At 46.3% G+C, this 12,354-nt stretch overlaps 1 protein-coding gene across 3 annotated transcripts in view; it reads right to left on the bottom strand.

The window, feature by feature from the left end:
* Positions 1 to 5,616: 5,616 nt before the first annotated feature.
* Positions 5,617 to 12,354, bottom strand: part of erbin (erbb2 interacting protein) — an 87,464-nt gene continuing 80,726 nt past the window's right edge. For all 3 annotated transcript variants that reach the window (XM_066711550.1, XM_066711549.1, XM_066711552.1), the window contains 4 exons: positions 11,170 to 11,361; positions 9,993 to 10,085; positions 9,741 to 9,815; positions 5,617 to 9,220 (listed from right to left, as the gene is read on the bottom strand). In XM_066711550.1, coding sequence (XP_066567647.1) covers positions 9,113 to 9,220; positions 9,741 to 9,815; positions 9,993 to 10,085; positions 11,170 to 11,361 — 468 coding nt within the window. In that variant the 3' untranslated portion in view covers positions 5,617 to 9,112. The remainder of the gene's footprint in view (positions 9,221 to 9,740; positions 9,816 to 9,992; positions 10,086 to 11,169; positions 11,362 to 12,354) is intronic.

Genomic DNA, 12,354 nt, shown 5'->3' with positions numbered 1-12,354 from the left:
TGTTTTCTGTCTTGAATGCCTTGAAGCCCAATTTCCATTTGTGTCCCCGGGTGCGTGTGTCCCTGCTGATCTGGAAAAGCTCCTCTGGTTTGATGTGGTCGATGCCTTTCATGATTTTGAAGACTTGAATCAAGTCCCCACGTGGTCTCCTCTGTTCCAGGGTGAAAAGGTTCAGTTCCTCAGTCTCTCAGTAGGACGTTCCCTTCAGACCTGGAATAAGTCTGGTTGCTCTCCTCTGAACTGCCTCTAGAGCAGCGATATCTTTCTTGAAGTGTGGAGCCCAGAACTGTCCACAGTATCCAGATGAGCTCTAACTAGTGCATTGTACAGTCTGAACATCACTGCCCTTGTTCTCAGTTCTACACTTTTGACAATATACCCTAGCATTGTGTTTGCCTTTTTATTGCTTCCCCACATTGTTTGGATGGAGAAAGTGAAGAGTCCACATAGACTCCTAGGTCTTTCTCATGTGTTACTTCATCTAGTTCTATTCCTCCCATAGTGTAATTATAGTGGACATTTTTGTTACCTGCATGTATTACCTTGCACTTGTCCACATTGAATTTCATCTGCCAGGTGTCGGCCCACAACTGAATATTATCTAAGTCCCTTTGAATAGCCTGTGCTGCCGAGATTGTATCTGCTGAGCCACCTATTTTAGTATCATCTGCAAATTTGACAAGTTTGCTAACGATCCCAGAGTCCAGATCATTAATATAGATTAGAAAAAGCACAGGCCCTAGTACTGATCCCTGTGGAACTCCACTAACAACCTCACTGCAGTTAGAAGCGACTCCTCTAATCGACACCCTCTGTTTCCTTTACATCAGCCAGTTCATAATCCATCTACTTACATTACCCTGAATGCCTACAGCTTTCAATTTGAGCATCAGTCTTTGGTGTGGAACCTTATCAAAAGCTTTTTGAAAATCTAAGTATATCATATCATATGCTTTCACATGATCTTTAATGCTAATAAATTAGTAAGACATGATCTGCCTCGTCTAAACCCATGTTGACTATCTCCAAGAATATGGTTTTCATTAAGATGCTCCTCTATTTTCTGTCTAATCATTTTCTACAACATTATTATTATTTTTATTTTTATTTCTTGTCAGATGCTCTTATCCAGGGCGACTTACAACATAAGTGCAAACAAAGTGCAAAAATACAGTTAAGTAAAGGCATCAATCAATCTTTACAAGTTCAATTTACATAAAACATAGCAATTCAAAATATAATACATCTTACAACTTCCAATTTATACAGTTAAGTACAGTAAGTGAGGTCCTACATCCTGGACGGTAAAAGCTAAGTGATGTCAAGATGTAGAGTCACAGTCAAGGGCTGTGGGAAAGGGAGCAAGGAGCAAAACAATCAAAAACGCAAGAAGCATAATAAAACTGTGAAGTGCTATCTTAAGGGGATTAAAAGGACTAATATTGCAAGTGCTGTCTGAAAAGATGCGTCTTGAGTAAGCGCCGGAATGAGGTCAAGGACTCTGCTGTTTTGACTTCGGTGGGCAGGTCGTTCCACCATTTAGGGTTCAGGGATGAGAAGGAGCGGCTCTGGAGGAGGGAGAGTGGAGAGGAGGCAGAGTTAGTCTTCTGGCACTGGAGGAGCGCAGTGGTCTGGAGGGGATGTATGGAGAGACGAGTGTCTGAAGGTAGCTTGGTGCAGTGTGGTCGAGACAGCGGTAGGTGAGGGTCAGTGTCTTGAACTGGATGCGTGCCGCTATCGGGAGCCAGTGGAGGGAGTGGAGCAGTGGAGTAGCGTGTGAATCAGGGCAGAGAGACACCAGACGAGCCGCAGAGTTCTGGATGAGCTGGAGTGGTGGGTAGTGGATGCAGGCAGGCCGGCCAGGAGGGAGTTGCAGTAGTCCAGGCGGGAGAGGACCAGTGACTGGACGAGCAGCTGAGTCGAGTAGTCGGTGAGGAAGGGACGGATCCGGCGTATGTTGCTCAGGAAGAATCTGCAAGTGCGTGTCAGCGTGGTGATGTGCTGGGTGTAGGAGAGCGCAGGATCGAGGGTGACTCCTAGATTTTTAGCGGAAGAAGAAGGAAAGAGTGTGGTGGATTCCAAGGGGATCGAGATGGAGAGATCAGCAGAAGGTGAGGAAGAGTTGGGGAAGAACAGGAGATCCGATTTGGAGAGGTTGAGCTTGAGGTGCTGTGAGTTCATCCAGGTGGAGATAGCAGACAAACAGGAAGAGATGCAAGAGGGGATGAGAGGGTCAGAAAAGGGAGAAGACAGGAAGATCTGGGCATGAACAGCATAGAAGTGGTAGGAGAAACCATGGGATGCGATGAGGTGGCCCAGGGAGCGAGTGTAGAGAGGGAACAGGAGGGGGCCCAGGACGGAGCCTTGGGGAACGCCTGTGAGGAGAGGCTGGGGGGTGGTTGAGGAACCTGGCTATGTCACTTGGTAGGTCCGGTCGTTGAGGTAGGAGGAGAACCAGGTGAGAGCAGTCCCAGAGATTCCAAGGTCAGTGAGGCAGGAGAGGAGGATGGAGTGATCGACGGTGTCAAATGCTGCTGAGAGGTCAAGGAGGATGAGGACTGAGGAGAGGGAGGCGCCTAAGCACAGCTGAGGGAGTCAGTGACTGCCAGGAGAGCCGTCTCAGTGGAGTGAGCTGTGCGGAAACCGGATTCCAGAGGATCCAGGAGTGAGTGATGGGAATGAAAGTCAGGGAGCTGATGGTGGACCGCCCGCTTGAGTCTTTGAGAGGAAGGGGAGTAGGGAGACAGGGCGGTAGTTATCCTGTGGGATGTTATGTTTTTTATTTTGTAAAAATGTGTACATTTTCTTTTGAAATACTCATTTAGAACATTTGCTACATCTTGTTCATTTTCTAAGATACTTCAATTTTTGCCCTTTATTGAGCTCTTGTGGGACACGGACAGTGTGATGCGTCTCAGTATCAGTTACACGTGGTGAGTGAAGTGCGTCTCTTTCTACAGCCTATATGTGTATCTGGATATGTTTCTGCTGTGTGCATATAATACAGAACTCATTAACATTTTATAATTCTATATTTCAATTACATTTCTTTTGGAATAGAAATACATTTGGAGGCAACTTCATGCAAGTATTTTAGGTATTTAAAAACAAATAAGGCACAGGTTTGTGAATTAAACATGATTTAAATTTGTATCCTTCTCTCTACCTCCGATATAGTTTTATAGGCCCATATTTTGTATTTGTAGTTGGCCGTGCGATTTCTCACTCAACTCCATGTCACTGTCTGGTGCATCCCTGCTCCGATACAAACACCGCTGGGGGGTATTTTCCACTGTGCCACGTGGGGGCGATATCGGACCTCGTCTCAGATTCAGCGTCTTATCCGTGCCGTAATGACTGTTTGGATGTCGTGATCAACACAAAGAATGCACCCAGAGCCACCAAGTCCAATTGCAATACATTCCGATAACAGCTGGATAATAAGAGCAGCTGGAATGGGAAGAAACTTTGTCCGTCTGGGACAGTACTTTGTGCAGTGTATGATGGAATATACAGTATTTTTCACTGTGGTATGCAGGTCAATATCAGGGACAGTTTGTATGTTAGTGTAAGTAGTAGATTTTAGGTTAGGAGTATACATAAGTGATAGTAAATAGGTTAACAGCAGCAGTATAAAAGGAAGTATGTTAGTGACTAAAAGTAGGTCAGAAGAAAAATACAGTAGTATACACTCACCTAAAGGATTATTAGGAACACCATACTAATACTGTGTTTGACCCCCTTTCGCCTTCAGAACTGCCTTAATTCTACGTGGCATTGATTCAACAAGGTGCTGAAAGCATTCTTTAGAAATGTTGGCCCATATTGATAGGATAGCATCTTGCAGTTGATGGAGATTTGTGGGATGCACATCCAGGGCACGAAGCTCCCGTTCCACCACATCCCAAAGATGCTCTATTGGGTTGAGATCTGGTGACTGTGGGGGCCAGTTTAGTACAGTGAACTCACTGTCATGTTCAAGAAACCAATTTGAAATGATTCGACCTTTGTGACATGGTGCATTATCCTGCTGGAAGTAGCCATCAGAGGATGGGTACATGGTGGTCATAAAGGGACGGACATGGTCAGAAACAATGCTCAGGTAGGCCGTGGCATTTAAACGATGCCCAATTGGCACTAAGGGGCCTAAAGTGTGCCAAGAAAACATCCCCAACACCATTACACCACCACCACCAGCCTGCACAGTGGTAACAAGGCATGATGGATCCATGTTCTCATTCTGTTTACGCCAAATTCTGACTCTACCATCTGAATGTCTCAACAGAAATCGAGACTCATCAGACCAGGCAACATTTTTCCAGTCTTCAACTGTCCAATTTTGGTGAGCTTGTGCAAATTGTAGCCTCTTTTTCCTATTTGTAGTGGAGATGAGTGGTACCCGGTGGGGTCTTCTGCTGTTGTAGCCCATCCGCCTCAAGGTTGTACATGTTGTGGCTTCACAAATGCTTTGCTGCATACCTCGGTTAAAACGAGTGGTTATTTCAGTCAAAGTTGCTCTTCTATCAGCTTGAATCAGTCGGCCCATTCTCCTCTGACCTCTAGCATCAACAAGGCATTTTCGCCCACAGGACTGCCGCATACTGGATGTTTTTCCCTTTTCACACCATTCTTTGTAAACCCTAGAAATGGTTGTGCGTGAAAATCCCAGTAACTGAGCAGATTGTGAAATACTCCGACCGGCCCGTCTGGCACCAACAACCATGCCACGCTCAAAATTGCTAAAATCACCTTTCTTTCATATTCAGACATTCAGTTTGGAGTTCAGGAGATTGTCTTGACCAGGACCACACCCCTAAATGCATTGAAGCAACTGCCATGTGATTGGTTGGTTAGATAATTGCATTAATGAGAAATTGAACAGGTGTTCCTAATAATCCTTTAGGTGAGTGTATAACAGTACCGTAACTGCACTACAGTATAGTACACTAGTACAGTACACTACTACACAGTATCATAGCCTACTACACTGCACTATATAACAATACAGTACTACATACACAGTATTAAGCTCAGATCGGAATATCCCTTTCACATCTGAACCGACCCTCCAGTGGAAGAGCCCGAGAAAAATCAATACCGGAGCCCAACAGGGACAAGACAGTGTGGACAGACATCTCTCGGGATTATTATTCATCCATGAGTTTACGCTCAGTTTCGTCCGTCTAGTGAAGTCATCCTAAATCATTCATGGCCTGGACACTGACGTGCGAGAAATCAGCCATTTTGTCAGAGAAATTTCAGGCCTCTTTTCACCCCCATACGAACATTTATTCTCACGTGTGAATCGCTGACACTGAGTGAACCGTCTCCTGCAGAGGGGGGATGTTTTCACTGGCGCACCAAGTTGATTGACTCAGGATTTGAATAACTTGTCATTGGTGACAGTAGATATGCAGCTCAGAAGAGATTACATTTTCATACAATGCTAAGGAACTATTTTTGGCAAACATATGTAGAACACACTTTACCATTTGTGTTAAATGAAGGCAGTGAACATACAGGCTGTACAAAGAAGCACATCTATCCAGGTCTTAGGACTGGGAACCTCAAAGCACGGACAGTGTGTGAATAAACAGACAAAATGAGTTTCACAGCATCTTTTAAAGAGCATTAGTTTATTTCCTATTTTCCACAGGTTACCTCAGAAACAGTTTAATTATGTACAAAATCTGGAATGTTGAATAAATGCATATCAATCAAACATTTAATTGTAGCTGCTTACAGAGAAACATCTGATATGAAACAGCTATGCAGTAAAAGGGTTGTTTCTGCGTCTCGTTTATTGCTGGTTTTAAAGATTTACTTCACTAATGCCGTGTGTAAGGTTTTTTTGTTTTTAAGTATTTACACGATTAGTAATGTCTAAAATCACAGAAACAGAATGTACTAAATAAATAAAAAGTAACAAATACATGGGAACTGTTACATCATTTGTATCATTTAAAAAACAAACCAAGAAATAAAAACCCACAAGAAATTCTTTAATGATTCGGCAGAAGAAAACATGACCCTAAATCTAATGCCCCGATTGTCAATATCGGTTATATAGCTCTTCAATGTCATCGATATAAAAATAGAGATTTAAAATGGTAAAATTCGGAACCCCGCCCCCCCATTACGACGCATAAAAGAACAATTACGCGATGGCAGCGATGCGTGACCATTGACATTCTCGGCACAAAGTCCAATGTGTCATGTTGTTCTCTCTCTCTAACTAAGAAACATCTGAAAGTGAAAGCTCAATCTGTTTGGGTTCATAAACTGAAAAGATTCAAAGCGAACGGAAAGACTAAAAACCAGTCGGTCGACATTGAGGCACGGCCTGGGTGAACGGTAAAGGTAGAAAGGTAACAAACGCACTGTTGCTATCCGTGGAGAAGCCTGAATATCAAAGAAACAGGGAAGGAGATGTTCATAACAGGTGCAGTAAAAGGAAAAAGACTGTGCCGGAAAAAAAGTGTCTAAAGACAAATCCTGACGGGTGGAGCGCTTTCAATTGATGCGATTAATCAAAATGAGAGAGAGAGAGTCACAGCATTGTCACACAACTACCCAAGAGTTACATTATTAAAACTGAAGCCGAGACAAACTGGTTATAATCACGTTAGATCTTTTAGGGTCAGATCATCTGAAGCCGATTTCATTAAAGAATCCCCCCCCACCCCCCAACAACAAAAGTGTGATGACTTTCCACCCCCCCACCCCCTCCAACAAGGGGGCAACAGTAGCTATGTTCACATACCGAGTAGCCACTCTACGGGACAACGGTGACACTTGCTCGGGACCTTTGTCACCCGGCTTCTCCTCCAGTGGGGGCGGCGAAGCGAGAGCGCTTTCGGGTCCAGTCTGTTCACAGTCATCATCGGATTCGGACGTCGTATTAAAGCAGCTTTTGTGCCCCAGCTGAACTATTAATATGGCTCAGCCCCCGGTCTCCCAGGGTGTCCGAGAGTCGCACGCTGCAGTCGCATGTAAACACAGCTAGTGTTGCCGTTAAAAAGCACTGGTTAATTATGCCGTATATAAATAAAATCACCCTTTTGGCATTTGCAGCCTTAAACAATTATTAGTCTTGATGATATTTACTCTGTATTGGTTGAGCGTCCGCCACCCCACCCCCACACACACTTCTGAAGAGTGGTGGCCTCCAGCACAGCGTCCGGTGGATCTGCGTCCCCAAACAGCCGGGGACGTCTGGACTGCGCAGGCAGCCATTTCTGGGTTTCACAGGAAGCGGAGACGAGTGGAGGATTTCTGTAGCGCAGGGATTCATCAAACCGTGGGGCAGTTGGGTCAAGTCTGGTACTAAAATTGGATACACTACTATTCTTCTTACAAACAATTCCTAATTTAGGTTCCTATGTTTCTCATTAAAAAAAAATTAAAAATATAAAAACCTGTATAACAATCACGAGTACTTATAGGGTTTCCTTTCAGATAAAAAAAAAAAAAAAAACGCAAACCGTTCTCCTCTTCTCTCAGACGCACAGGCTATTGCTTTTTGACGAGGGAAACACCGCCACGCGCCGCTCGGCTCAGACCGGGACTTCTCGTGGGCCGGGGACGCGGGCGAGTATTGCTCAGATCTCAAGGCGCGGACACCCCCACGCCTCGACTCAAACAGTTCGTGGTCTTCTATGGCACATCTCTGTGAACACGGTCACCTTTTCAGCCTCTCGACGCTCTCGTCTTCAGAAACCCGATCTGCAGCTGCACGAACAGCTCTCTAGGACAAAGACGGACAGACACGAATCCAAGCGTCCGTTTGAGGAGGAGACTCTGTACAGTATGGAAAGGCAGACTGGTTTTTCTCAGAAACCCTTTAACAACACGCCCCCTGTAAGCGTCTCGTTTCACGACATGCAGACGTGTGAGTAAAGCCCTTTGTTAGACGCCCCAACGCACGGCCGGGACCTGGGGAGCCCAGCGCTCCTCTCTTACTTCACCGACTCTTTGCCACAGTTTATACACTTACTTTGGTTTCCTAGCACCGCACGTCCGGCTCCCACGCACTCCAGGCGAGGCAGATTAAGGCCAAGCAATCCAAATCGTTTTTGTATTGGGGGGGGATTTCCCCAAAGTCTCCTTAAAACGTCCCAGTACTTTATATCAAGACAAATTAAAATCTAGAGAACACGTTTGTCTTGGGACTCGTAGGTCAGGCGTTTCTCAGTGCTCTGCCCCTCTCCCACCACCCCAGTCCAGAACCACACAGTTTGACATGGATTTCATCAGAGGAACAGATCTGAACAACACAGACAGGAGCCGGATCACGAGGATCCAGGGAAGTGGTTTTTCGCCGAGCGGCACGGACGTGAGAGACGAGGGCCGTTGCAGGCTGTGGACTGGGGGGCACAGTGGTGGTTTAGGACTGGGGTCGGGACCCTCACGTCCGCCTCACAGGAACACAGCCGGGCCCGGGGCGGCTTCACCCCCGGTCCACCCGTCTTCGTGGGAAATGGAAGGTCTGCCTCGTCTGGCCCAAACACGGACAACCTCAGTCCAGCACCACATTCGTCTCCACAACACGCACTTAGCATTGTCCTCCGATTGTCCCCGTCCCGCACATCTACAGTGGTTTCATAGCAGTCTTTTTTCCCCCCCTTTTTTTTTTTTTTCTTTTAAAGTTAGAAAAGACGATAAAAATAAAGGCATATACATCGAGGCAGCAGACAGCCCTGCCATCCGCTCCCCAGCTCAGATTCAGGCTTACACTACACGAGCGCCGTATGTCATTTAGTAATGTGTATGAATTATTAAAAAAAAAAAAAAAACCTACAGGTCTGTACAGAAAGCACACAGGTTTGTTCGAGCGGAAGGATCTCCGTCCGCGATCGATCTCTCGTTAGAAAACCGCGTCCCACAGTGTCGGCGTCTAAAATGCCTCGTTTCCGACGCGTGCCCCTCCCCACAGTGGCTTCGCCCCCCCATTACCAAAAGCACTAATTTTCTGTATGCAGTTCAAACATCTATGTAAATAACTGGCTCCTTTGCTTATAAAAATAGTGAAGCAAACATTCAGTTCACGGCTTCCATATCTCCCCCCCTCCGAGGCGTGGCGTCCTGTGCCGAGTGCCATCCCCAACGCTCTCTACGCAGAGAGCTCCCGCACGATGAAGAGGTCCACAGTGCTGGGGAAGGTCTTCAGCAGAGACACAGCCTGTCCGTGGTCAATATTGACGAAGTTGTATCCGTTGGCCTGCAATGGGAGATGGGAGCGTTAGCACACGGAGCAGACTCGACTGAGTGTCGACTCAGTTGGGATCGCCCTAAGTGGGCAATAAGTGACTTATTTAGGGTGGTTATGGCTGGTTGCAGTTTTAAATAGTTTCTGGTTTCTGCTTGAATGCCGATTAAATAAAACATCGATCAAAGTCTTGCTGAATAACAAGACAAGACTAGTTACAGGACAGACTACCTGCTACTTCAGATTTTAGTGTTTCCTTAGAAAACCAGTTTCATTATTACTACTAAAAAAACATTAACCTTATTAAAAACAAAAATAAGTCAGTCGGTGACCTAGAGCACTATGACCGTATCCTGTCTGACAGTATTTTTATAATGAAACGTGAATAAAAGATCTCACACAATGAGAGACCAACTCAATATTGCCTTGACCTTCAGTTTTACACATCATACATTAAACAGACACAGCGGCTCTACAGAGATCCACCAATCCCGAGGAGTCATCCATTAGCCCAGCTCCACTCTGACTCTACCTGGACGATCTTGTCCCCGGGCTGCAGGAGTTTGGCCGCAGGTCCCTCTGGCTGGACTCTGGTTACGAAAATGCCCTGTGAAAAAACAAGGGTTTATTAACCGTGTTCATGAGCAGCAGCAGAAAAAACACACACTCATGCAGAGAGACACTCAGACACACTTGCTCTTGGCACTGCCACTTTTAAGATGCATTAATTTAATTTCAGCAGAATAGTATTGAAGTTAACAGAAGTAATCCCAGGCACACGTACGTTGTCTTCTGGTCGAAACGGATTTCCTCTGCCACCGATCCCCCCCGATATACTGAAACCCAGCTCCGGGTTCTTCTCGATTTTCACTCTGATCTGGAAAGCAAAACAGATACAGGATAGTATTGTGTATTAGTTTGATTGATTAGGAACATAACGTACAGAATTCTCTCATGAACATCTACATTCAGACATCATTTTTAAAATCCAACCCAATCCATTTCCTCCAACAAAGCAAGATACAATTCTGGCAGCTCGACATGGAGGGGGCTCCAGTCCCCCAGGGCCACTGGGTTTCCTTTAGCCCCAGACCTACTACCTCTCTGATCCAATTCTGTGGATAATCTGCCATCGTTTACAGGTATTGATCCGCTGCTAATGGAAAGACACATGGCAATCCTGCAGCAATCCCACCCACAAGGGCTGCAGACCCCAACCCTGCACCGGACTATGGTGGGGCAATCTTTGGTCTCTCCTTGAGCACAGGCAGCCGGGCTATTAGACACAGACACCTAGCTGTGGATGCGGACGCAGTTAGAGACCCAGCCCTGCCAAACCCACAGAGGCCATAGCATCGCTGCTCAACGCTGCCCACGGGCCGGCCTTGAAGGGACAGGGCTGGAAATGTCAACAACTGCCCTGCAAGACCCACCGCCAAGATGCTTTACAAAAACAACTACAGCAGCCCGTATTTTCATTACTTGTAATGCTGGTGACAGCATTTAAACAGAGTCAGGCAACAGATAGGAGGAGTCGCTCAGCCATGAACTGAAGCAGCACGGGGTGGGGTGTGATGACAGACAATACTAAAATGAAAAGTGAAAAACTAAATAAAAGTCATGAACGGCCCAGTGGACGGGAACAGTGTGCTCCTGTGTGCCACTCTGGGCAGGACGGAGAACAGGGCGCTGTGGCAGCTGGCGAGTGCCAGCGCCAGGGAAGGGCTCTCAGTAGAAGGACAGCCCTCCGCAGGCCGGCTCATCCACAGAGCCAGGAGCACAAGGGCACGATGTCACAAGCTGCTGTGGAGGGCCTGTGTAAGTGTGTTAGTGACGGAAGTGAGAACAGGACGGGGGACTGGGACACCAAAACACTAAACTGATGCTTTTACTTATTGGTCCTCCAGTGCTACCCATTCAACAGAACATGAGCGACAGGCAAGAGTATATCGAGGCCATACCTCCTGCTGCAGGACCTCGAGGGGCGGTCGGGACGGGCCCTGGGGCTGGGACACCTTCAGCATCAAGTAGTCGATGAGCTGCTCTCTGGAGGGGTGCCGGGCCACAGGCGCGGGGGGGGGCGGGCAGTGCACTTGGCCGCAGTTCATCTGGGCTCTGGAAGGCGGGCACATCTGTCCATTCGTCAAAGGCACCTGCAAAGCACGAGATTAATATGTTTTAATATGACATCTGTGGATTCAGTGGCAGGGTCTCCGGCTCCCCGAATGCTTGCATCTGCAAAGTTACGGTTTGTCCACAGTTGCGGATTCGGGAAAAGCAGACTACCCGATAATGGAACACAGAATTAAATTGATTAGATCTCTGGGTTACTGACGGCTGAAAACATCAGACACGTTTGGGGGGGGGGGGGTGGGGGTTTCAGTCATTAACAGCCACTACAGAACTACTCCGTCTTCTGTCAGTTTTGTTTTGCTCCAGTCTGTGAGCGAAGATGTTAAAAATGTCTCTCCAATCCTCCGTTAGAGCAAAACCCATTAAGAGGCCAACGTTAGTTATAACTATGGGGTTTACTCCCTTCTTTTCCTTTATATCAAATCTGAAGAAAGCTATAACGATCAGCCAGAGAATAAACACGCTGCTCCATTTATTTACAGCCAACAAGTCAAAAACAAGCAAAAGTACGCGCGTGTGTCAGGATCTCAGCCCCACAGCTGCAGTTTTCACAGCTAACAGCATGAGGCAGCATCTGTTCAGTAGATCCACTGAGACACATTGGTCTTTATATTTAACAACAATAATAATCTGGTTAATTTGTTTTAGGTAAAACATTCAATTAGAAAAACGTCCATACTAGTCTGTCACGCTATACGAAGAGATAAACAAATAAATAAACAAGTTAACGACTTGGTATATTGAACTCAGTTAGCTCAATTAAAGGGGAGGTAATCTAGAGCTCTTAATGGGTTTCCATCTTGCTATGCCATCGCAATGGTTCCCAGAACGTTAATCATAAAAATAGAAACCCAAGGACAGGACAGGTTAAGCAGGAGGGAAAATTCCTGCAATGCCCCTTCTCTACACAGTATGCCAAGACTCCTAAAATAACACACTGCCCTGTATATTTAGCTCCGACATCTCTGACAAGGGCAGTTTGTGTGCCGTGTCGTAAAGGGATCCCTGTTCGT

This window comes from Amia ocellicauda, chromosome 8, assembly GCF_036373705.1.
Source record: "Amia ocellicauda isolate fAmiCal2 chromosome 8, fAmiCal2.hap1, whole genome shotgun sequence".
Taxonomy (NCBI): Eukaryota; Metazoa; Chordata; class Actinopteri; order Amiiformes; family Amiidae; genus Amia; species Amia ocellicauda.
This window is presented reverse-complemented; position numbering and strand designations above follow the sequence as displayed.